This window comes from Talpa europaea (assembly GCF_964194135.1).
Source record: "Talpa europaea genome assembly, chromosome: 2".
Lineage (NCBI taxonomy): Eukaryota > Metazoa > Chordata > Mammalia > Eulipotyphla > Talpidae > Talpa > Talpa europaea.
Genome location: NC_140068.1, coordinates 64,518,552 through 64,546,217, shown reverse-complemented (window position 1 = coordinate 64,546,217; position 27,666 = coordinate 64,518,552). Strand labels below are relative to the sequence as shown.

Genomic DNA, 27,666 nt, shown 5'->3' with positions numbered 1-27,666 from the left:
CAATAATCCATTAGTTTCTTTAGATAATAGGACTAGCAAGTTGAAAGAAAAATTAATTAGGGAATTATTTTCCCACAAGGAATTAATATCATTATTATCTCATTTCTCAACCTCAAATCTTTTAGTTTGGTTACAAATTAGGTGGTCCTAAAATAAAATATAAGATTTTTAAAAATTTAAGTCATGGTCAGATACAGAAAAAACCTTTTCTTAAATTTATAACAATGATGAACATCAAGGCAATATTAAAGTATTAATGCCTCATCTTAAATGAAACATTACTATATATCAAATATGGGTACATAAACAATTCAAGCCTTTACACCTTTGAAAGCTTTTTGATGATATAAGATTTTTGACTCTCTAATGTTTAATATCTCTAATGGGAAAAAAGTATAGTGAAATGATGATTAACACAAAATAATTTTAACATGACTTCTATTACCTTTTGCATCTATTATAAATTTCAAGTGGAAAATCCTATTACTTCCAAAAAGGGACCAAGATAAAAATATTTTCAAACTTAATAAAAACCTGTATTTTTAAAAATTTGTATATAAAATCGTCTGTTCTTTTAAAGGCACAATTTGTGTTCCTTATTTTCAGGCCATAGGTTTAATGGTGAATGTTACTTACATTAAAAGCTTCTATTTTAAAATTCATATGAAATATTACCTGATATTAATGAAATTTCATTGAAACACTAGCCATTTGTCTTAAAATGCAGTATTCCATTAGTCATTCATTTTTAAATCTTTCAAGAAACTACAACTATTCTCTGTATAGAGAACTCCAAAAACACTTACAAAATTGAACTTACATTAACCAGGCATTATCAAGGTTTAAACTGTACTTCATCAACTTTTATGGTTATTTTAGCAACGCAAAAACTTGTCAGTTACAAAGAGCCAAACAGTTGTAACTATCACTAAAATTCAACATTTATGATAGTAGACAATGAAAACAAGCCTCTATTTCTCCCACAAATTTCTAATCTTTATTTACTTAACAGAATTTCTAGGTGCTTTTAACTTCTGCCCAAAGATAAAACAATGAAATGGAAGAGTGAACAGTATAAAGAAACAGGGCACTTAGATAATTTATGCAGTGAGACAGAAAAAACAAAAACAAACCATCAAACTAAGATATTCTCAGAAGATACTCGGGTTAATACCATTATGAAAACATTTTCCCTTGGACATATCACTGAATATAGCTGGAAGTCACCTGTGCAATAACCAGTCAGAACTGAGTTAACATTAAGAACACATTAACAACAGTCAAAAATATATAGATTTAAATTTCCAACTGCCTATATAATACCTGTATGACCTAGGTAAACCCGAGGAAGGCACTTCATCTCTATAATATACAGTTTTCTCCATTCATTAAGACCACTAATAACCACTTCTTTATTATATTACAAGATTTATATGATTGAAATGAGGTAATCATGCAAGTATTTTGGAAGCTATTTAAGTTATTCAAAAAATTAAAGGGAGGATCTTTTTGTCAATGTGATGACAGTTCATTTTCTGGTTTTTTGACGACAGGATGTATTTTATCCTTCATAGTTTATGGGTTGTTTTTCTCACAGTTTGAAGACTCTATGGGTAACATCCAGTTCTACTAATATAAATGTGTTTCTTCTGCCTTCTAGAGACTTCTTTTATTCAGCAAAAGAACAGAAAAAAATATCCTCATTTAAAGCTCTGATTGGTAATTTTTAAGGCAATGAATTAACTAATCTCTTAGCTACTTCAAAGAATAGGCATTTTACTATGTCCAATTATCCTGGCTATTCGCTAATCTATAATAGTCTATGAGCAAATCGCTTCAATCTCAAGGTCCTGAAATTTTTATACCCACTGATAAAGTAGAGTATTAGTGTGACTGACTTACCTGATAAGAAAAAAAAATCACCTCTATAACTTTGAGAGGAAAGCAGTATTCAACTATGACAGAAAACTTTCCCTCCAAACACTAATACCAACACCCTCTGAAAGTATGAAATTACAAAAAAAAAAAAAAAAAAAAAAAACCTGATGTATATAAAGGGCACAAATTATTTTCTTTTGAAGATTTTAAAGACTAATTGAGATGAGACTAATTTCCTTATGTAACAAAAAAGTGCTCAAAAGGAACAAACCAGACACAAGAATTAAAACAGAGAACAGTTCCTTACCAGCATATTTAATTAAGGATTTGCCTTTATAAAAATCTCCATCACTAACGATATCCATCCATCACTAATAACTGCACTTCAAAAAATTAACAGTTTTTAGAAAAGTAAAAATTTTGCAAATCTTATTTCTTACCTTTTTTACATAGACAGATGAAGTTAATCCTTCACTAATAAAAATTCCTCTTCTTACTTAGTATGTACAGGCAACTTTATTGTTGATCAAGCACAGTATTACTTTCTAAAATTTTTCATAAATCACTGTATTTCATAAATGCTACTCTGTGAAATAATTTGTTTGCAAAATGAATCTTACCATTAATTGCGTTGTTTTATGACTCATTACTAGGTTTCTATAGCTGACTTTTTGAAAAACTTAAACTTGTCATAATAGTAGAGACATTATTTTGGTTGAAAGTTCTCTGATAGAAACCAGATTAAAAAAAACTAGATAAATAAAAGTATTTGAGCAGCCCTTTGTACTACTGAGCTGCCCTTTGTACTACATGTAGTGGTTAGAGAGGAGTAAAAACAATCATAAGGAGCTATATGTGATACTAAACCACTGAAATACAAATACTCAAAAAATGTTAACCACATACAATATTAAAGCAGCAAAATGCGGATGGAGACTATAAACCAAATAAATAGCTACCACAGTATAACTTGATAAAGAAATGCTTCACTCTTTTGCTTTAATTTTAAAATAGGTGAATATCAATCAAATTTTGTTGCATTAGATAAAAACATGATAATATTTTTAAATGTTTTCACATGGTTTTCCAAATTTTTAAGTTATGTTGTGTCTTTATACTTGCAAGTTTCTCATCAGTTTTACTTGTTAAAACTATTTAAAAAATTAAACAAGTTACTACAATATATAGACATCACAATGTGTACAATTAATTTTCTTTTAAATTTAGTATCTCAATAACTTTTTTGAAGTGAAAGTCAAAATAAGGCCTGAACCAATTTTCAAATAAATTTCCTTTGTGATATGCAGAGTACCTGCAATAATAAGTTCCCAAATCTTGGGCCTTCATGGTGGCGCAGGAGTTAAGATGCAACCTATGAAGTTTTCCACAGCCTCTGCAGCATGAGTTCGATTCCCCAGTCGGCCAGGGAGGAACCCACATGGCACAGCAAATATCTCCTGACTCGCTCACTGCTCCCCTCAGCAGTGTATTTCAGTTAATCCACCTGTTCTGCTCCCCAGTCTGTCTCTGGTGAATCCTCTCATGCTCCCACACCTCTGGCCTGTACCCCAGTTCTTGTATACATAAATAAATCTTAAAAAAAGTTCCCAAATCTTTAATAGCTATAAAATGAAGAGACTGATAATTACCATATTGAAATAAGATCGAATTTTGACTCCTCTTGCCAGATCCCATACTATCACATTTCCATCATGACCAGCAGAAAAGAGAACTCTAGGATCAAATGGGTGTGGCTCAAGAACAAATACCTCGTCTTCATGACCCTGAAATATTTTTGAATTGGCAAAGAATTACAAATATTAAAGAAAAATAAAATTCAACTAAACATGAATATGGCGACACTTCCAGAATTAGTTTAAAAATTATTAAAGTGGAAAAAAATCTTCGAATTTGTTCATATATTGATGAAGCTAAGTTATTATCACTGTCGAGGGTTTTGCTATCCTTTGATGAAACGTAAGAATACAATTGTTGCAGTCCTACATTTTTAAAAAAAGGACCCATATTTCCAAGTCAAATCTGTTTAGCTGCATTTTTACATTATTTCCAAGCTCCATTAAGACCTGTTACCCATCTCTCAAGCAAAAATTTTCAGCTAACATACAAGACTTTTATTCTTCAAAGAAAATATTCCATTCTACAATCAGCTTTAGTTAAACCATATAAAGATTAATCTTTTTTTCCTCACCATCAGGACATGAATTAGTTGACCGGTGTAAGAATTCCAAACTTTCAGGGTCATATTATTAACTGCAGTTATAACGGTATTGTCATGTCGATCCCATGCTACCATAGTTACTTTCATTTTTGTGATTTTATCTTCTATTCCTTGAAGGTTTTGGCTGAAAGTGATGAAGGCAGTATTTGTTTACACTGATACTTATTTAAAATACTAGTATAACAAAATCCTAAAATTTTCTTGCAATTTATTTTTATAGTTATTCACATGGTTAGTTGTCACTTAGCAGCAATTAATAGTTTGAGTCAATAAAGAATGAGGACAAAACCACTGCACTAAGAAACCCAGGATTCCTACACTTCTAAGGCATTAGTGATAGGTGTGACTTAAATAAGTATAATTGCTTTATCTATCTGGCTCAAGGGACTCTATATAATGCTGCTCACTCTCCATCTTTTATCATTGCTGTCATGCCTTGCTAACTGTTTTCCATGTGACTACCTACCACAGACAAATAAAAATAAAGAAAACTAAACAATAGTTACAACATGCAATATAATTTCTCTTTGCTGGAGGAAACCACAGAATACACCACATCGGTCCTGTGACAAATGGAACATACATGTGCTCAGCTTTCTGAATTAACTAGTAAAACTTACAACTATTCTTACAGTATTATCATCCCCTTAAACTGAACTGAAAGATTTCATTATGGCATTCTTTAAATGATGTAGCCACACGTATGTCCCATATCAAACATGATCTCTTACCCTGCTGGACGAGTAGCCATATCCAACAAAATGCTTTTCCATTCCCTTCGTTTAAATTGCCAAATACGCGCTGTCCCATCACGACTCCCACTTACAAACCTGTATTAAAAGAAGCCCAAAGAAAAATCACACATGCTTTTTAACAAAATGGACTTTCCTGGAGTTTTACTTTAAAAAATACTACAAAAGACAGCGTTTATCTTTTCTTACATAGCATTCTAATAGCAACAGAGCTATTACTGGATATTTTCTGCAAATCTAAGAAACTTCTGAAACTATAGGCTTCTAAAATTTTGACTACATACATTCTAATAAACACGTTTACATCTCAAAAAATGACATTCAAGAGAGATTCAAGGAAAAAATTTACTACTACCTTAGAAATAAAATTCATCTTTCCTAATGGAAAAAGACTGATTTTCCTCTAAATAATATTAAATAATTTACCTATTCAAAGTGCTTGGAAATAACTTCCTTCCATTTTAAAGCAAGAGCATGAGAAAATCTAGACAATACCACCTAATAAGTTAATCAGCAACAAGTAGTCCTGCCTCAAAAATTACACTGCAATAAATTTCAAAAATCTACTAAAAGTTTCCCACTTTGATATCTATAGAAAATAATTAGGGTGAAAGTTCCTATTATTAAAAGTGGCTAAATAAACAAGCATTATCACAAATACTGTGTTCACAAGCATGTGAAGGCAGTATTTACTTTGCAGTATAGCCAGTGAAGATCTTAGGTATTACTTGAATGAAATTCTAATTAAAATCACAATACCAAAATATCTTTATTTCACAATTTTAAAATTGGAATTAAATTTGACAAACAAAATCATTATTTTACCTGTTACTAGTGTTGGAAAACTGGATACTGTCAACTTTGTCCTACATATAAACACACAAAAAACAGGATCCTGAATATAAATTGTTAGACTTATTCAAATTATACTCATTTATTTATCTTCACTAATACTTACGGTATGAAACTCTAATTCTGATATTTTCTCTGGTTGACCTGATCCAAAAAAATAAACCCTGATAATATGATCTGTACTTCCTGTGGCAAGAAACATTCCACCTGAGGAAAAAATAAACGTTCATGAGTAAAGCACAAATTCAAAGTCTCTGAAAATTATATGACAAAATACAAGCAACATTACCACATATATTATGAATTATTTTACAATAAAACTAAGTATGTAAAACATATAACCTAGATTTAAGAAGTTTGCCAAGAAAGCTTTGACTAGGAAGAACTTTTCATAACTTATTGAAGGCTTTTCTCTACAAAATAATGTCAGTGATTACATAATCCTATCATGTTAAACTTACAGTGACTGTCACTATAAATAATGCCTTTTAACTGCTGAAATTCCTCTCTTTCCCTATTTCCCAACAGTTAAAATTCTGTCAAACTTTTAGGGCTGAACTGCTTCACTAAGTTATCTATACCCATTTTGCGATCAAAAGAGCCTGCTTTCTGAATTCTAATTAACACCTTATCTTCTAGCATATACATTCTATATGGCAGTACAATTGTCTGTGCAATTTACTCTCTCCTTGAAATCAATGCTCTCATTCAGTATTGAAAACACTGCTGTATATAATTGTATTACAAATACTCTGAACGCATGTACAATGTTTTTATGTGTGTTACAGAAGGAAAACTATCTTCAAGGCAGTAGCAGCAGAAAAACAGAAATTAGAAATTAAAGTCATTGGATATTAATAAAGCAAAAAATAGATTCATGTCATTGGTTTGCAATAACTTATCTCAGATACTAACGCTACCCACAATTATGAAAAGAAAAGATAAAGTAACACTGGAAATAAATGTAGAAGGAACTGGTATTTGAAACATTAAGTATTAAATCTACTCATGTTTCATCGCTTCAATTCACTTCAAATCTTCGATGATATTTAAAAAATTACATTCACTCATATTACAAAAATTCAAAACATAATATTTGCATTGCTATGCAGCTACTTTTTAAAGAGCAAATATGAACAGTTTGGAGCAAAGTAATTAATAAACATGTACAAATACCAATCAATTTATTTTACTTAAGCTATGGGATACTTTACAAACTCCACGAAAACATAAAACACATTTAAAATACCTTTCTTTCCAATAAGATAACTATTCCAGAACACTTCTGTCTTGTTAAAGAGAAATCTTAGTCATGTGAATATATAAATAAACTTTAGCAAGTTCAAATATTTCTAATTATTCCGTGGTATATGTGTGAGACTATGATTTGTATTATAACAGTAAATATTTTCCAAAATGTTGGGTGTTCCACTAAAATCTTCCTAATGTACAACTTTAAATAGAAAATTAGGGGGGAAAAAAAATCTTACCAGCACTAAAAGAAGAACAGATCATTTGTACTCCAGGCCGAGGGCGCTCTGTAAATTTTGTAGGCCTTGGACTATAATACAAAAAAGAAACAATTAAAAATATCCCACAAGGATCAGAAACACCATAAATCAACTCTTCCAAAAAAGAATCACAAAAGGGCAAAATTAAGTAAGAATCAACAGATGGCTCCCTTGTTAACAACAAATTGAATTATGTGTCATAATCCGCAGAACTTGTGGAAATTCTAGATATAGATTTTGTAGGAGCTTCTGATTACACAAGCATCAACATATTAACAATCCCAAAGTCATTATTACACTAAATATGTAGTTACTAGTTACAATTACTTCTAATCAGTTTTTCTCATAGTAAAAAAGCAACGTACAAATACAAATAAAAAAGTTAATTTGAAAACATCAACACACTAAGCTATTAAAACAGGTGCTCCACTGTGGCACTGCATAACATCAATAACTAAACTTTTTTCCAATATAAGACACTGTTAAACATTTTCCTCTGCATACCTTCTAATATGACATGTCTTTTAAGACTCCAAAAATAATCTTAAACTTAGTGTAGTGAAAATCTGAAGACTATTTAACTCATATTTCAATTATAGTACTCATTCAGAACAGTGAGTCACATTCAAGAACATTAACTATTTATATTACAGCTTATATGTCTTATGAATACTAGTGACAGTATTTTAAAAAATTATAGATTTAACATTGTACAACTCTAATACCAGTGATTATAAATTATAATCACTAGTTACACACCAGTTATTAAATTTAAAGCCCTACTTAATATACATTGTGACCTAGTTTTTCTCAGAATATTAGGGAAGGAAATTCAAACATAACTACAGCCTTCATCTAGAATGCAATGTGTAACTTTTATAATCCATAGCATTCATACAGAGAGTAGTTCAGTCTTTAGAGAAAAAAGTATATTTCTGACCAATTATGGTATTCTGAATGAGAATTACTGATAAAGAACGCAATCAAAATATTTGTTAAAATGTTTTAAAGTTCATCAACTTACAAAAAAATTTAAACTGACATTTCTAACAATTTTTCTAGCAGGTTCTTATATAGATAAGCATGACAAATATAGTTTAGAGAACCAAGAAGCTACTAAGAAATTCTTAGAACCAAAATATACCCAAAGTAAAATTAAATTCCTTGTAATTTAAATAAGTTAATCAGAAATTATAAAGGAAACTAAAAGCACTACTTTTTTTAATATCTTAAGGATCATAGCCCTACATTTTTGTTAATTTTTGGCACACTCACTCGTTGTAAATGTCAAACCTCCACTTAGTTGAAACTCATTGCCAGAAAATGCAAGTCATAAATACAGCCATTTTGAACTTATTTAAAAGAAAAAACATGAGTGCAGGTATATATATTTTATTTTATTATTTTTTTTATAGAGGCATGCTTTATTTATTTATTTTTTTTGTTTGTTTTGTTTATACATGCACTGGGTACAGTCAGAAGCGTGGGAGGGTGAGAGAATTCACCAGAGCCAGAGCTGGGAGCAGAGCAGGCAGAAGGACCGAAGTACACTGCTGAGGGGAGCAGCGGGCGGCAGGAGGGGTCTGCGCGCCATGTGGGACCCTCCTCCGGTGGCCGGGGAGCAGCCGGGGATCGAACCGGTACCGCAGAGGTTGCGGGCAGCTTCGCAACCGAGTGCTCAACCGCTGCGCCACCGGGGAGGCCCTGTGCAGGTATATATATATTTTAAAATGCACATTTGAGGAAATATTTTAAGACAAGGCCTTGGACTCACTCTCCTGAATTCAGTTCTTAGTGCTAACATTCCACTTTAGGAAAGTTAACACTTCTGTGCCTCAGTGTCCTCATTTATAAAATCAGAGTAAAAACAGAACAGATCTCAGAATTATTAAGAGAATTACTTTAATCGATGTAATGTGCTTAATAATGTACCCAGCACATCACAGTCTGTACTACCATTATCAATATTTTGTGTCCAACCAATTTTAGATAGTCCATTAATGAATCACTACTTTTTAGGTTGGCACAGTGGTTAAAAGGGTATTCCAGGGCTTCCCCGGTGGTGCAGCGGTTGAGCGCTGGGCTGCAAAGCTGCCCGCGGCCTCTGCAGTACTGGTTCGATCCCTGGCCACCGGCGAGGGTCCCACATGGCACGTAGACCTCTCCTGCCGCCTGCTGCTCCCCTCAGCAGTGTACTTTGTCAGTCTGCCTGTTCTGCTCCCCACTCTGTCTCTGGTGAATTCTCTCACTCTCCCACGCTTCTGATTGTACCCAGTGCTTGCATAAATAAATCAATCTTTAAAAAAAAAAAAAGGGTGTCCCAATGGTACAATTCTATTATCCACCTCAGTTTTCTCCCCTATCTGTCCTGTAATTATACTTCTCTCACAGAGTTTACGTAAGAATTAACGAGAACAAACACAAAATGCTTAATCCAGAGCTTCGCAGACAAGGTAAAATTTAGTAATCATTGTTATTATTATTTCCATATTTTAAGATTGCTATTCTTTCCTTACATCTAAATATATTTAAATAGCTTCCTCCTACTCAAGAGATCTCTTGAACCAGTTTCCAAGTCACCCAGTTACTCAAATTACTCATCGAAGAATGGGTATCTTTACTATCAGCTGTTATTACTACATACATAAACCCTGTATAAAAGCAAATTTATCAAGAGATTTGTGTTCCCAAGACAGGTTTCAAATGCTAATAGAACTGGTATTTCAATTAATGCTGATTGGATTGCTAAAGTTACTTCCCCAGATTATACAAAAGGTTTACCACTCAATACAACTTTTGCCTTTGATTACAAATTAAAGTCTACAAAATATGAATATTGTAACAATTGTGTTCTGCCAAGCTTTTTGGCAGTTATCAACCACATGACTACAGAAAGGAAAACAGTGTTCCAAAGTCTATATCTAAGAGGAAAAACTGCTCATTTTTATGACTGACTGTAACTTAAAAAAAGTCTTCAAATAAATAAATAACTCTTAAAAAAAAAAAGAAAAGAAATTAAAAAAAAAAAGTCTTAAAGGGACAATTACAACAAATAGAAAAGAATACTACCTATCAATAAGTAGAAAAAACTTAAAATACCACCCCCCCAAACAGGAAAATTACTGAGCAAAGTATGGAACAACAACTCAGCAGAATGTAAGTTATTAAAATTATTTTAAATGCTTATGATAAAATGCTAAGAAAAACAGAATATTATATACATTTTCCTAATTATATCTATATAAAAAAAAACCCAAATTTTTGGAAAAAAATGTGAAGAGTAATGGGTTTATGGGTGAGTCTATGTAAATGTTCCCAAAAAAATCATTTATATGGGGTAACACTTCAAGGATCCAGATAAATTATCATTATACTTAGCAATAAAATCCTCAAAAAACAATGTGAGTATAATTTTGTGAAACTATTTTTATTCTTAATGCTAATTTGAACATTGCTAATGATTTTTTCTTCTCTCAGAAAGCAACACAGGAAAATACAAAGGTACCCTAATTAGATCCGTAAGGAGGTTAAAAAAAAAAAAAAATCAGATCCATAAGGAGAACAACAATTAGCCAAAGGAAAACAACTATAAACTATTGCTAATACCTATACTTTAGTGAAATATTTCAACTTTTGTCTAAGTATCTATAAAGTCCTTAATATTCTAAACACTATGAATGCAACTAGTGTTTTCTCCAAAGAACCATGTTTTTGATCACAACTATTTTTTTCAGTTTTATTACGTTATTCAAGCTGCCGTGACTCCCCAATGCCCTGCCATGAGACATTCTATAGGAATGCTCATAAAGTCTTCAAAACATTTAAATACTACTGTTTTAAAATAGCAAATATGTATAAAAATTACTTTATTAAATAACTCAACTTGCATTGATAATTTATAAAGAGTCAAAGATAATAATTCTTATGTACCTTTTAATCTGAATTACTCCCATGAGAGCAGAAAAAGACCAATGTAGAATCATTGGATACACTACCCCCTCAATCATACATTTATGGAATAAACACAGTCCTTTCTCTTCCCACTACAAGCACCTGAGAGGTAGCATGGTGTAAACCACACAGTACCAAAGAAGGGAAGTGTTCTAGTACTGGCTTTGCCAATTAAACTTTTATGAGGTGGGAAAAAGAAAACTTTATTTTTTAGGACAATTACATTTACAGAAAAATTGAGTAGCTAGTACAGAGAGCTAATTTATACCCCTCAGCCCCCTTCCTACACAGTGTCCTGTATGATTATTAACATCTAGCATTAGTTTGGTACGTTTGGCATAACAATGAGTGAATATTGATGCATTATTAACTAAAGTCTGTCATTTTACTTAGTTTTTACTTAATGTCCTTCTTTTACTTTCTTTCTTTATGACGTCTCATTTTATATACAGGGAGAGCAAAGTGAACCCACTCTGCCCTGTGGACTTCATATATATGTACAGGGATATGAGCCCACTCAGCCCTTATGGGATAATATATAGGGATCTGGATATACCCCACCGTGTTCACATATAGGGATAGAGTTAATTAACCTATGCAGCCCTGTGGGTTTCATTTAGAGGGATACTGATATGCCCTACAGCTTAACGTGGTTCATATATTAGGATAGGCATATGAACACACTGAGCCATGGCGTTGTACAGGCACATGAACTCATACATACTGGTGGGTTTCATATACAATGATAGTGATATACACCCACACAGTCCCATCGGGTTCATATGTTGAGATAGGTAAGGAAAAAACTTAAACAAGCAGAAATTCATTTAAAAAGCAGAAATTCATTTAACCTTTTTATGCCTCAATAACTTGAATCAAAAGACACTATTGTTCCACAAACTTTTTGATAAACCAAGGTCTTAATTTAGGTGAAAGCACAAATGCAAAATGCTGAAATGGAGTAGAGGGGAGAAGAATGCCTCTTACATGAGTATCATTTCCTAATAAAATCTAAAGTTTGTAGATTTTGTAACAAATAATTACAATTCTTCTAATGAACATCTTTAGGAACTCTAAGATTATGTCCTCTTAGCAACAGAAGGAGCTCTGGAGGTAAAACTATTCAATGATCAGAAAGAAGAGGTAATAAGGGCCTCTCTGGTGGTGCAAGGGGTTAAGACGCAACCTATGGAGCTATCCGCAGCCACTGAACATGAGTTCGATCCCCAATCAGCCAGGGAGTGACCCACATGGCGCAGCAGACCTCTCCTGACTTGCCCACTGCTCCCCTCAGCAGTGTACTTTGGTCAATCTGCCTGTCCTATTCCCCACTGTCTCTGGTGAATCTTCTCACCCCCACACCTCTGGCCTGTACCCCAGTTCTTGTATGCATAAATAAATCTTAAAAAAAAAAAAAAGAGGTAATAGGACATCTATTAAAGGAGAGAAGTAGAGAGAGAAAAAGAGGTAAGAAAAAAGAAACACGTTAACAGGAGAAAACTTTCTTTGAAGCATGAAAAAGGAAAGGGAAGCATAAAAATGAAAAGAGGTCAGTAAAGAGTCAAAATGAATTAGCTATTTACTTATTTAAAAAAAAATTAATTGCTTCACATTGTCAACTACTTTATACTTCTGCAATTTCAACCATTAAATTAAACATATTTGTACTATGAAATAAAGGAGCAACTGACTTTATTTTAAGTGTCCCGGCATCCCACAGCCAAAAACAAATAGTGCCATCTGCCCCAGTAGAAGATAGGTATCTCTTTGAGCCATTGCACAATGGTGAGAACTGAAAAACAAAGGGAAAAAAATCCTTACAAGAATGACACAGTCTAAATAATGAATCACTTTTTACCATAACAGAAAATACCAAAATTGACAAAGGTCTTGCATATCATGTTAATATTTATAAAGAAAATAGGTGAATACACTTTTAAAATTTTAGTTGTCTTTATGCAATGGATTATACAAGTAATTCTTAAAATTTACTTTAAATGATTATCAAAAAGGACTTTACAGGGATTTAAATAATTACCTGTAGTGATGTTATAGACGCACTGTGGCCCTGAAGAACAGCCAAAGGTGCACATGTTCGAAGACACCAGACTCGGATCATTTTATCACAACTTCCAGCTGCTATCATAGTATTCTCATAGTTTACAGCCATGTCTGATATTTCAGCAGCATGTCCTCTTAACGTAGCCAATAACCTCCCATCATCTGTAGCCCAGATTTTCACAAGGCAGTCATCAGATCCCTTAAAATAAAAATCAATATTAACAGAATTTACTGTATACATTTTAATTCAAATTCTTTACACATTAAGAAATCCTATCTGTTATGTTCACTTCCCAACAAATAGATTTTTAAGTATGAAAAGTACTAAATACTTGATTAGGAATTGTTCTCTACACAAGGCTCTTTATTTAATTAGAGCAATCACTTACAAGAATGCCTGCATGCCCACTATTCAAAAGAAGCAGTGGGATGTTTCCAGTAACTAAACATTTATCTATGGCCCCCTACCCACCAGGCAAGGTAATCTTTATCTGGATTTTTGTGGAAAACTTTTATTTCTGAAGTAACAAAGTTCTAACAGAAAAAAAGAAAAATGCAATATACACTAGTTTCTAATTCTAGCTATGTTATTATGTTATATAAAAATGAAAACAAGTTAATTTGAGGCTTTTTCTCCTAGGAAGTTGAATAGCATAATACCTATGAATTTCCCATCATTGATCTTCAGTTAAATATATATGTAAAACCACCCAAAACCATTAATCAGAAAAAATTATTTTTTTCTGTAAGAAGTCGAATACATGAATCACTTGTTTGTTCTACAGCAACATAAATTCTGAAAAAGAAAAACTGCATAGTTTCCTCTGAATAATTATATTTACAAAAAACATTTTAATTTCATAGTCAGTGTATAGCTTAAAATTTTTAGGTTTTATTTCTTTCTCTACTTTTCCTTACTCATCTTATAGATGAACGTTTACACTTAACCTATCTCTCCCTTTTTAGTTATGAAGTTTTAGTTGTACCAAAAAAAGAATAGTATCATAAACCCCACACATATATCCTTTTCCCAGATTCAAAACTTATCAATATTTTTGCCTCATTTTCTCTAGTCTTTAACATAAAATTAAAATAGGAAGCACAAACTTATGCAATGGTTAAAGGTTGTAGTTTACTAAGGATACATGTTAAAATTCTTTATAATCTTCCAATCTATTTTTTTTTAAAAAATCTGACATTAGAAAGTATTTACGGAATCTACAAAGTGATATAGACACGTTAGTTGCTTCATACTGACAACTGACAAGCCATGATCACTGACACAGTATTAATAGAATAGGTGATATGCTGTATCCAAAATCAGACTTTGTCAATATTACCCAGGAAACAATTAACTATAAAATCAGCTGCTCTGATAAAGACCTGATGCAAAGTAAATGGATTACCAGCCAGGAAAGAATAATAAAAATAAGTTTTGGTAAATTATCTCCATTAAATGCTGGCATTCCCATCATTCACTTAATGTCAGGATCTTCATCTATAAAAGGAAAAAGTTAAATTGGATGATCTCTAAGATTCTGCCCACCTTTAAAATTTGGTGAGTCATGCATTCTTTCTCCATCTGCCTTGTGATTAAATATGTTCTAAACACTGGATATAAAAGGCTGAGATACAGAGACAGTATTCCTGTCCTTATGAAACAAGGCAGAAGGGTGCAAACGCAGTAACATTTCCTAAGTGCTTAACTATTAATCAATAGAGATCCAAACAAGGAAGCGGTTTTATTGAAAGGATGGAGGGGTAGAACCTGGAAAGGAATGCAGAAGCAGTAATGCTTAGTTTTATCACAAAGAGGCAAGGCAGTATAGTAGCTTAGAACACAGACTCTAGAGTAAAATGTCTGGGTTCAGGACCTGGCATGATCTCTCTCTAGATATTTGATGTTGGGAAAATTACATATGCTTATTGGCCCTCAGTGTTATTTGTACCTACCTCACAGGTAGGTACTCTTTCAAAACATAGTATCTCTTTCAAAACATAGTATCTGGTACATGGTAAAAGCTATGTATGGACTATCTACTATCGCTGCTTTTGCTAGTAGTAGTATTCCTAAACATACTTTAATAATATTTTTATTATTCTAAAAAGAACAAATGACAACTAAAAAGAAAAACACAATCTAAGTCATAAACATTTAATAGTTAGAAATTAAGGGAAGAACAAGTATCTGTAAACTAAGTCAGAGTGAAGGCCATAAGGATGAGTCAAGGAAAAATTGCAAAGGACCTTTTCTGGTATGGATCTCTTAGGTTTATCAAGTAAGTGATTATCAGGATCAGATACAGTTTTCCAAAGGTCATCAATGTGAATTAGGCTAGAAAATGCTGATGAGTTGAAAATTGTTGAAACAGTATAGACAGCAGAAAAAAATAAGTGAAAATAACACTGAGATTACTATAGAAGACATCAGAAGAGACAGATAAAACAGCTGTTTGAGAAATACCATGGATGAAGATTACATTACCGCTATAATTATTATTTAGTAATCTCAGCAATTTAACATTACTTCATAGTTTTGTTCTATTTAGGAAATGCTTTAAAAAAAACAATATGCATATTCCCCACCTGTGTGTATTATCCCAATTAACTTTTATTTCCTCCATTGAATTGTTGGAGAAATTCTTTTCAGGAAGATCTTTTTTTACCATTCTCTTCTATTCTATGACTTATAGTATGCTGTGCTTATCTTCACCCTTGCTCAGCAGAATTTCAAACAGAACTTTAACGCATACTTTGGCAATTTCTATCTCATACATCATTACTTGTGATCACTAATTCATTTCTATGGAAGCTAAAGATGACCTGACAAGTTCAACAAAGTTCTTTTAAATTGACAAATACAAATTTATATAAGTTGAAAAAATTTTGCAGAAAATTAAATTTACTGGGAAAACATCTTTAAACACATTATAAATATGTTCAAATTCAATATGGAAAGATAAGCTAAAAATGGGATAAATGATTTTTTAAAAAAATACAAAATACAGACAAGAATTTAAAGAGATGAACTTTCTTTCCAAAAACTATCTCAAATGCTAGTAAGATTAATAATAACCCAAAAAGTAGGACATTGTAGTCTTTCAAACACAATGATAAAAAAGAATTACAGACATTAAAATAAAAGGAATATTATGTAAATGATAAAAGGGATGCTATCAACAGCAAAAGTACAGGAGGCTGGCATTGGCTAGGAGGAATAAATAGATGCATGAAAGAGAAAGAGGGATGGTAGCAACAGAAATTTTAAAATAAACAAGAAAGTACTGATTCTATCCTTAGCAAGTAAAACAAATAACTGAGGGGTATTTTCCTAAAAGGGAAGGAAAGGGTTAACAAAAGAAGGAAAAACAGCAACAAAGAAAATTAAAGTTTTAAAATGTGCTGGAATGAGAAGAATAGAATCTATAAGTAAGTATGAAAGTCCTGCTACACTTGGAAGACAAGAATTTAGAACTTCAACTGACAAATTTTTTGGCAATGCTATGAAGCCTAGGGGGAAACAAAGTGGTCATGTCTTTTCAGTAACATTTAGATGCTACTGCCAGAGCTGGGGATTGGTAAAGTGAGAAAAGTTGGGGGCATACAGTACAAATGGAAGTAACAAGGAAACCAAGCTAGAAAGATTTTATCTAAGTTAACAGAGGATTTTAAGTCTATTAAGAAATTTGGATTTGGGCCTCCCCCAGTGGTGCAGCGGTTGAGCACTGGGCTGTGAAGCTGCCCGCAGCCTCTGCAGTGCCGGTTCGATTCCCGCCCCCGGAGAGGGTCCCACATGGCGAGGCAGACCTCTCCTGCCGCCAGCTGCTCCCCTCAGCAGTGTATTTCGTCAGTCTGCCTGTTCTGTTCCCTGCTCTGGCTCTGGTGAATTCTCTCACCCTCCTGCGCTTCTGACTGTACCCAGTGCTTGTATAAATAAATAAAGAAATCTTAAAAAAAAAAAAAAAATTGGATTTAATCTGGTAAGGTGTAGTAAAGAATTTTAAACACACAAGATCACTATATATTAGCCGCAAGTTCTAATTCCATAAGCAAAGTGCAAAACCGAAAATGCTTCTTTGAAATTCATTTTTAAATCAAATTATAACCTTAAACTAGCATTGAATGCCAAACAAGCAAAAGTATCAGTGGATCAGCAGTTTCATTTTTCAATAATGTAAGACTGTCATAACTGTTCTGAGTGTTCCTCTAAACAAATTATGTGCTTCTTTTTTCCAAACCTACCATAAACTGAAACAAAAAGTCACGACAAAAAGAATGTGTAGCTTTAGCTAACTGATAATCCCCAAACAAAATATAACACCAAATTTACTTTTTGTGCCCTTTTTTTATGTCAAAATTATCTTGCTAATGCTAAGACAAAGACAAGGAAACTGAAAGAGTACCTTTCTCTATTCAGGAGGTAAGTGTAAATGTTATTTGTGTTAAAAAAAAAAAAAAAGCATGGTAAGAACAGGTATGTGGTTTGAAGTACCCTACAAATTTGCTTGTTCTATCACATCTAAAACAGTCACACCCATACTGATATATGTTCCTTTAAAACAGCAATATACTTTGTAGCTTAAGACAGAAAAAAGTTGAATCAGACATTTACTACAGAATCACTATTATTTCTTTTAATATTTCCAGGAGACTACAGAGATAGTAGCACCAATGACCTCTTAGACTGCAGGTAATCACTATTTTTTGTCTATTCAATAAAAGTTTCTATTTTGTGAATGCATTCCTTTTAGAAAATGCAAAGTTTCATCAAAATAAAGTTTTGGGAGGGAAAATTCTGAAAAAACAAAACTGGCATTCTCCACAGATAAAGCTTAGGCAATGTCTTGTAGGCATCTCTGACTTACATAAGTTCCGCAGGTATCTGCTACATGATTTTCTACATTGTCACTCACTTGTGTATTAAAAATTCTCCTTAAAGTCTAGCCAAAAAAGTCCTATCTAATGATATGATAATTTTATTAAACAATTTTGGGCACAGGGCTTTCAATTGCCTAAATTTTCTGCAAAAAGTAAAACAGAACCTAAAGTCTATCCTACCACCAGCAAATTTAATAGTATCTGGAAGGTAAATTTTAAAGGGCTTGACTGAACTACTTATGCACTTATTAATTTAAACTAAAATCTAGAAGACTGGAGGTGACAACCGTGTGAACTGTTCAATGATGAAGAAAGTACTTTCCATAACAGAGCAATGAATGATAAAGAAAGCTGACTTCAGCTAGCAAAAAACTGCATCCATTTGAAAACAGTACAGGTTACTTCTGCCCCGATGATCTTAAAAGTAGAAAGTAGATCTTTAAACCTTTTCCTGCTAAAAGAGATGCATCAATCACTAAAATCAACCGAAGATTACTATTTTGACGTGAAAATAAAAAGTAAGATGTGACTTTCAAATTTAATTCTCTTTAAGAATTCAACATTCCTTGGCAGAATAAACAAATTTTAATTTCTCTTGCTACTATCACACAGCATTATGAGTCAGATTTCATTTTTTAATGTCATTCTAACAAACAGAACTAAATGCTAAACACATCAAGTATATTGTCATGCATATTATAATGTCATTTTCTTAATGAAGCTATATAAAAGTAGCCTGCTTTTCAGGCAGTTCAAAATTTCTTGTAATTAAAATTTAGTTCAATTTTTTTTAAAGAGGCAAATTATTTTCTTTTTCTTAACCAATCTATCTTTCTTACCATCCCGTTTCATACTCCTTACAAATTACCTTAAACTACAGTATCAATCATTTCAACAAATGCCCAGTTTTCTCACTCCCTTGTCCCAGTTTTCTCACTCCTTTGTCCACTCCCTTGTCCAACAACTAATGACTTACTTTATATTAATCAAATTGTTACTTGCTATGATCCTGCCCTCAGGTTACCAAGTACCATTACAGAAAAGAGAAACACATCAAATCTGCCAACACTGCCCAAAACAGAATTCTTTATTATTGGGGAAACTAATGTCAATCAGCCATCTTTTTCTCCTTCCTGACTAGTCCTTAATACATCACTCTCTTACTATTATTAGTCAGGATTTACCACTCACCTCTAAAACCCCAACACCATTCTCTGACGAGATAAACTATTTCACACTGAAAAGTAGAATCTATTCATTGCAAACCTATCTTTCTAAATATCCCAAATAAATTGTTCTTTATCCCACCCACCTTCATTTAAACATTTGCCATTCTCCTTGAAGATTACTGCATATAATTTATCTCCTCTCCTACCTCCTAGATATTCCGCTTGACAGTTTTTCACAAATTTATCTTCCTATGAATTATACTATAGCTCTCCATTACCACCAAACTTACTGAACTCACTATTGTTCCTAAACTATCTCCTGTGCACTTTTAAAAAATAATTTTGTATTTCAAACTTACAGAACTTTCAGTAAAAGTTAATAATGTCTTCCATAAAATCATCACCCAGATTCATCAACTATTATCAACTCAGTACATTGCTCTATCACCACCTTTTCACCCTTCCTTTTCTCTCTGCCTCTCTCACATCTATACATACACACCCAACAACCCATTACCATTAGTTCTTTCTGTACCATTTAACAACAGGTTGCAGATGTGATGCTCCATCACTTCTAAATTATCCTTTATGTATTTCTCTAAAACTGAACATTCATCTACATTAAGTTGGGAAATCATAATGAATAAAACTATCATCCAATCCACAGGTCCCATGCAAATTTTGTCAACTATTCAGACAATGGATAGTTGACCCAGGATCTCTGAAGGATGATGCTAAAGCTATGTATGTCTATCTAACATTCCTTCATAACCAGATCTGGGTCGTACTCTCTTGGTAGGAATCTCAAAGACAAGACGCTGTGTTTTTCTCAGTGTACCACCTTCAGAGGTGACAAAATGTCAACCTATCTTAAAAGTAAATTTAACTTTTTTTAAAAGATTTGTTTATTTATGCATACGAGAACTGGGGTACAGGCCAGAGGTGTGGGGGGCTAAAGGATCCACCAGAGACAGAGTGGGGAACAGAACAGGCAGAGTGACTGAAATACACTGCTGAGAGGAGCAGTGGGTGAGACAGGAGACGTCTGCTGCACCATGTGGATTTCTCCCTGGCCAAGGACAGAACTTGTGCTACACAGGATGGTGATAGCTTGTCTTTACCCCTGCGCCATCAGGGAGGCCCAATAAATTTAACTTTGTTATCTTAGTGTTTTCAAGGTTCCTCCCCTATAAAGCTGCAATCTTCCTGCTTATTGGTCAGTATCTTATGGGGACATACTGGAAGATTATGCAAAGATCTTTAAACCATGATCCCCTATCAGTCTTAGTTTCCACAGACATCAAACATGAATTAACTATCAATAGGATGGTAGTTTCTTTCTACAATTATCAGTTGGCATTCTACTGTAAACAAGACTCTTCCCTTCTTCCACATATTCATTTTACTTATTTAAATCGGTACAGATTCATGGATATCATTTAATCAATAATAATCAGACAGACAAGGCCCCATGTTTTCCTTAAAGAGCTTAGTTAAAAAATACAATAAAACCCAAATTAAAAAAAAATACATTTCAGATATTGATATATATTTAAAAAGTATATAGCAGAGAATAGGACAGACAATGGTGGAATAGTCTCTAAGAAAGTAGTATGTGAACAGAGAACTGTTCAGTCCCAGGAATAGCTTGGAGAAGACAACGCCAAACAAAGGAAACAGTACAAGTCAGAAGTACAGAAAAAGAACAGTGTAAATAAATGAATTTGTCTTATGGACATTTCTATGTATTTTCCCTAATAAAGTCTAAGTTTCTTCCTGTATTTCTAGTTAACTGGTTGATTTACTCACTATGTGTTTTATGCCTACTATATGCACCAGATACTCTGTTAGGCACAACAAATCTAAAAAGGCTTAAGAAACCGTCTTTGTTTTTAAAGGAGTTCAACATTAGACAAAGAGACTTTAGACAAATTCACTAACACTGCAGGGAAGCATAAAATAATAACATTAAGTTCAAGGAGAGTACTCCACAATCAGAAAACATCCTATCAATTTTTTGTCAAGCTTTTTGAAAGATTAGTCTACATTAAATCTCTTCCATTTTTCAATTCCCAATCCCTCAGCAGTGCACTGCAATTTCGCTCCTATTCCTAATACCAAAATAAAACATTTTTTTTCACATCATTAATGGTCTTGCCAAAACCAAAAGATGTCTTTTAGTTCAAATTTTACTTTAAGTTTTAACCTTTCATAAAATACTAATCCCTCTGGTTCTTCAGATATCACTTCTTTTTTTCTCTGGCCTCTCATGCAGCTGTTTGTTAAGTCTCAATTATTGACTCTCTTCTTTTGTCTGCTTAAGAGTTTAAGTTTCTGCCTCCTTACATTACACACATTCAAGAAAATATAACTTCCATATTCAATGATTCCCAAGCTGAAACTTCTAGCCTACATCTCTCCCAAGTTCCTATCGACTACTGAGCATTTCTATCTGGCTATCTGCATAAATATCTCAAATTCAACATGGTCCACCTTCACAACTTCTCCACTTAAATCACTACATCACAAGAAATGACAGGAATTTGTAAGCAGTTATACAAGTAAAAAACATGCTGACCCATACTCTTACCTCTCTGATTCCTTCCTACATTCAAATAAATCTCTTAAATCTACAAACTCTTTTCTTAATCTGTTAATTCCATTCCTACTTCCTGTATGTTTCTGTGCTCAAATCTTGATGTTTTCTTTCATGGATTACTGCCATAATCTTTTCACCAATTCCTCTATATGTAAACTTAGTTTTAATACATCTTCTACAATAATGCCCAAGGGATGATTAAAATTCTACGTATTCTTCTATCTAAATCTGTCATTTTCTTCCCACTGACTTCAACAAAGAAACCCATTCCTTAGTATTTCACAAAAAGATCTTGATGATTTTGATCCCTAAATCTTCAACATTCAGTTCAACACATGCTGAACTCAACGTACTGTTTCTTTACTAACTTTCCCTTACCATAGAAAATTAAACACCTATCTCCCATTGTACCTCAGTATTTTCTGCAGTCTCTATTAAACTTCTTAGCACACTGTATCAATATTATCTACTGACCATGTATGTGAACTCTCCAGGGAAAGATAGCATGTCTTTAATTCTATATCCTAAGTCTTTAGAGTAGTGTCTGGGTCTTGACACACAGAAGTTTGTTAAATCATGCATCAACTACTAAGTCCTTATTATAACCTTTTATACTTTTCTGCCTTAACTTGAAAAGACATACATTTTATGTTTCTGAAAAAGGGTGGCAAACTTTTTTCTATGGTCCTTAATTGAATATAATTTTTCTCAATAATTCTTTTAAAAGAATTCTTTTAAATATTAAAAATACCAAATTTATTTTATTTTGTTTTGAGAGTTGAATTTAATTATCAGTATAACAAATTTGAAAAGGCTAGTAACTGTAATGTTCAATTAACTTTCGAGAGCAAGTTACTGTTGTAGGGATATCAAGCACTTTAGCAAATATAAATACTAACTTTCCACACTGAAAACATAACCTGTCAGAAAGTATAAAAAATTGCACTTTTATTTTGCTTCATAGAGAACAATGGAGACAAAAGAGAAGGTGAAAGGAGAGAATCCTGACATAGGAAATGGTCTGCAAGTGTCTGAAGTGGAGGAGAGTCAGGGAAAATATATGTATAAAAATTATATCCCACATCCTGCTGTTTAGCTATTTTACAGATGACTGGGTGTATGTGTAGAGAAGAAATAGATATAAATAAATCTTAGTTTACAAGCATATTTACTTAAAAGAGGAATCTATAATTGTCACAACTATGTAAAATTCACAGCTGCTCTCTTCAAAGACAGAGATAGGAATTTCTATATTAACTTCCATTTCCCCTTTTCTTATTTCAAAGGAAGTTAAGGACCTGCGAATGAATGCATACCTTCACCCCACAGAATAGTATTTAATCATAACACAGCCAAAAAATGTAATAAGCATCACCCTGAGTGGATGTAGTGAAGTACCAAAAAATAAAAAAATTTCCAAAAGTAATTTTCTCACTTAGAGCCAAAAAGCTTTTTTCCATTCAACAAGTTAAAAGAAGTAGTAACAAATAAATAAGCTCACAGCCTCTTTGAACATGACATCAGATATATTAAAGAATGAGGTGTTAAGAATAGAAGGTAATAAATAAGTAAAGCAAATTAGATATGCTCAGAACTTTTCTATCTTTTTTAAAGGAAATTTCCCAGAGACTAGCAAGTTGTTTTCTTTTTTTCTTTCTTTCTTTTTTTTAAGATTTATTTATTTATTTATTTATACAAGCACTAGAAGCGCAGGAGGGTGAGAGAATTCACCAGAGCTAGAGCAAGGAACAGAACAGGCAGGCTGACAAAGAAATACACTGCTGAGGGGAGCAGCGGGAGCGACAGGAGAGGTCTGTGGCGCCAAGTGGGACCCTTGCCGGTGGGCGGGGATTGAACCGGCGCTGCAGAGGCTGCGGACAGCTTTGCAGCAGAGGCTGCGGACAGCTTTGCAGCCCAGTGCTCAACTGCTGCGCCACCAGGGGAGGCCTACTAGCAAGTTGTTTTCTACAGGTAATATAAAGATACATTTAATAATCTCCTATAATTGGCTTAATACAATTTGAAAATGCACTTGGATTAGAATTAAAATTATTTTATGATATTTTACAGCAAATAAAACTGAGTATTTGATAAAGGCTAGGAATTACATTTTATCTGTGAAGTTGTACCATAATATATATGTAACTGTGTTACAAGTATTTCAGGAACTTTCCAAACTTGGATAAAGTTCAACTTTTAAGTAAAATCTTCTGTAATAGCAAGCTGTTGTAACTAAATTTCCAGTTTTTCACTAAAAGAGTAAACATTCTATTTCAAATTCAACTATAAGTAAAGAATTTCCAGGTCTATATATGAATTAAGATTTTAAAAAATTACTTACAGTAAATATCCGTCTGCCAGTTCGATCAAAAGTTACACAGTACACAGATGACAAGTGTCCAAGAATTCGTTTATGCATTTTCATGTGCTGATACACAGCAGTTGGAACAAGTTTCTCAAGCCTGTATTTCCCATTCAGCTTCCTTGAAAATAACGTATCCGCTACAAAGAAAAGGGGGTGGGGGAATCAGTAAAATTCAGAAGTTAATTTTCTTAATTATCACCTTTACAGCATTCACATTTTTAATAATGCCAACTTCTCATAAGTTGGTTAAAGATAAATATGTTCTCTAGGGGGCCTGCCCGGTGGCCCAACAGGTTGAGCACAGCTGTGAAGCTGTCTGCAGCCTCTGCAGCACAGGTTCGATCTCAGCAGGCCTACCACGCGCCCGGCAGACCCCTCCTGTCTCGCTGGCTGCTCCCTTCAGCAGTGCTTTCGGTCTGTCTGCCTGTTTTGCTCCCCACTGTCTCTCTGGTGAATCCTCTCACCCTCCTGTGCCTCTGGCCTGTACCCCAGCTATTGTATAAATAAAAAATAAATCAAAAAAAAAAAAAGCAGCTAAACAGTCAGATAAAGACAACACAAGCTAAAGAAAAAAAGGATGTTCTCTAACAGATTCTTGTTAAAAGTTAAAAGTCTTCAAAATAGTTAACAAAAGCACATTATTTCATTTGAGATAAATTAAGCAATGTTACCCTCATCCTACAAAAAGCAAATTCAGCTAAATGACCTGCCATGATGTCACGAAGTAAAGCAAAAAGTAAGAATTAAAACTCGAGTTCGTTATTCCTTGGCGAATGCTTTTTAAAAAACAAAATCATTTTATGTGATTTTACCTACTTAAAAAATTCTGGTATTTTTTTTTTTCAAAATCAGTTAAAATTGGATGTAGTGATTTTATTTTTTGCCAGCCAGCAATTCTTGAACACTCTAAATTTGACACATCAAATGATGTTCAAATGAAGACTGAGGAATAATTCATTGCACTATTCAAAAAAAATAACTGAACTGGGGATTTTGCCAAACATCTGTATTCCTTCTCTAGAACCTATTAGCTATCTTTTTTCAACTTATTCCTTTTAACCATCTTTCTTTTTTTTTTTCAGACTTTTTTTTTTATAGAGGCATGTTTTTTATTTATTTATTTATTTGTTTGTTTTGTTTATACATGCACTGGGTACAGTCAGAAGCGCGGGAGGGTGAGAGAATTCACCAGAGCCAGAGCGGGAAGCAGAGCAGGCAGAAGGACCGAAGTACACTGCTGAGGGGAGCAGCGGGCGGCAGGAGAGGTCTGCGCGCCATGTGGGACCCTCCTCCGGTGGCCGGGGAGCAGCCGGGGATCGAACCGGCGCCGCAGAGGCCGCGGGCAGCTTCGCAACCCAGCGCTCAACCGCTGCGCCACCGGGGAGGCCCCCATCTTTCAAGATATAACTGAGATTTATCTGTTCTGCCCCAAAGTCTGATGTGCTGACTCCAGCACAAAATTTTGTCTTCCATCTAAATGACTACTGTACTTGTTTTCTATTCTGTAATTATGGACAAAGATTGTGTGCTCTGTATGTTGACTGATCTGCAGGCATAATATTCACGTATAAATTACCTTTTAATAAATTTGCGTTTTTTGTGATGGTGACTGCCATCAACATTGAACAGTAAAGCATAAGAGTTTCTCACTTGAATTCAGTCTCAAATACACATACACGCACACACACTCTCTCTCTCTCTCTCTCTACTATTTAACCTAGGTTTACAGCAATTACATGCTAAAGCTAATGATACACAAGTATCTCAGGTGCATCTCAAAGAATTCTCAGCACTTATTTTTTGCCCATAAAACAAATGCTTGATTCACTGCATATGTAAGCGAAAATAAAATATATTCTTGGGGATGTAGATATGTAGAAAAATGCAATGCAGGTTCTAAAACAATAATTTCAAGTGAATAATTTATTATGCTTAATTATTCTTTTATTACATCATTTTATATTCTCATAAAGTATATCTCTAGCTGTTAGCTTCTAATTCTATACAGCAAGGAATTTCAACATCTAGAAATATCTAATACAGCTGACAGTTGTGAATTAGCATATTTAGGCTAAAACTGGTTACACACTAACTTAACAGTGACTCAGTAAATTTCTAATAAGCCCTGATGGATTTTTTCCTGATGGCCTGGTAGAAGACATCCTCCAGTGCTTTGGCTCCAAACTGATTTAGAACAAGAAACAAAAAAACTCCACAAAATCAAATGTCCTGCCAAATAAGAACTCAAATGCTCTTAGCCAAACACTGACGATCAATGACAGCTCAGACTCACCTGTGCATGCTGTAAGAAAATATAACACAAACATTGACAGTGTTACCAACAATTTAATTCCCTCTATCCAAATTAAAAAAAAAAATTGCTGAAGTTATTCCATTAAAAATTTACAGAATTCTCAAAATGTCAAATTTCAGTAAAACATTTAACAGCACTCTGGTATAAAAATATGATGGCTGAAGATAATTATATATAATATAAAAACAAGTCTTTCTCATTGAGAGTGATTTGAAAAAAAATATTTTCAAGACAACTTTTTAAGGAAGAATTTCCAAAAACATTAAGTAAATATAGTAAATCTACATTCTACACTATCTTTTGTACCAATTAACTACTGAATATCTATACCAAGATTCTATCCTAAAGGAGAAGGTCCTTGGCTTTGAACAGCACTAGAAGATACGGTAAACAGAGAAAACAGTATGTAGAATTCCCAGGTAATAACCTGGTATTTTAAACTTGATTTAGGGAGTTAAGGAAGAAAATACTTTTCAATAGTGGAAATTCAATTGAGGAGGGTGTGAATGAAAAAGGCCTGACCAGATCAAACAGGAAGAAAATTTGAACAAAGAGAGGAAGATGGTCTAGTACTCCTATTCAATAAACTCACATTTTTCTACAATACCATTCATAATGTCTATATCCTTTATCAGACTGTAAGTATATTAAGGACATAAATTCCATCTTATTAATATTTCCCACAAATGCGTATAGTCTTTTAAATAAAAAAGTACATAAATGAATCTTTTAAGATATACAAGATGATCAATTTAATATAATATAGTCACATGACAGAAAGGTAAATGAGTTTATTCACTTTGTAAAGAAACTGTTAATAGACTAACTGGATTTCTGAATAAAAGGGGATTATCTTTTGGATTATAGGGATTCCTAAAATTTTATTCAACTAGAACATCAATTTTTAAAACAACCATGGCTAAACAGATGTAATAACAGTTCAGAAAGAAATAGGACATATCAATTTTAACCTTAAAACAAGTAGCATATGAGATTTTGGTTGAAAAGCATGTTTATTTTCAGAAGTATAGTGATGGGAAATACTCTTAAAATAAGCCTGACAAAGTAAACGTCTATCCTTTTAATTTGGCAAAATT

At 33.2% G+C, this 27,666-nt stretch overlaps 1 protein-coding gene across 1 annotated transcript in view; it reads right to left on the bottom strand.

The window, feature by feature from the left end:
* The window catches only part of PHIP (PHIP subunit of CUL4-Ring ligase complex), a gene marked incomplete at both ends in the record, with an annotated part of 112,828 nt that overhangs the window by 63,226 nt on the left and 21,936 nt on the right, over positions 1–27,666 (bottom strand). The window contains 9 exons of the mRNA XM_084228648.1: positions 3,528–3,662; positions 4,088–4,241; positions 4,849–4,947; positions 5,695–5,735; positions 5,828–5,928; positions 7,212–7,282; positions 12,875–12,975; positions 13,222–13,443; positions 24,232–24,392. Of these exons, the coding sequence (XP_084084774.1) occupies positions 3,528–3,662; positions 4,088–4,241; positions 4,849–4,947; positions 5,695–5,735; positions 5,828–5,928; positions 7,212–7,282; positions 12,875–12,975; positions 13,222–13,443; positions 24,232–24,392 (1,085 nt within the window). The remainder of the gene's footprint in view (positions 1–3,527; positions 3,663–4,087; positions 4,242–4,848; positions 4,948–5,694; positions 5,736–5,827; positions 5,929–7,211; positions 7,283–12,874; positions 12,976–13,221; positions 13,444–24,231; positions 24,393–27,666) is intronic.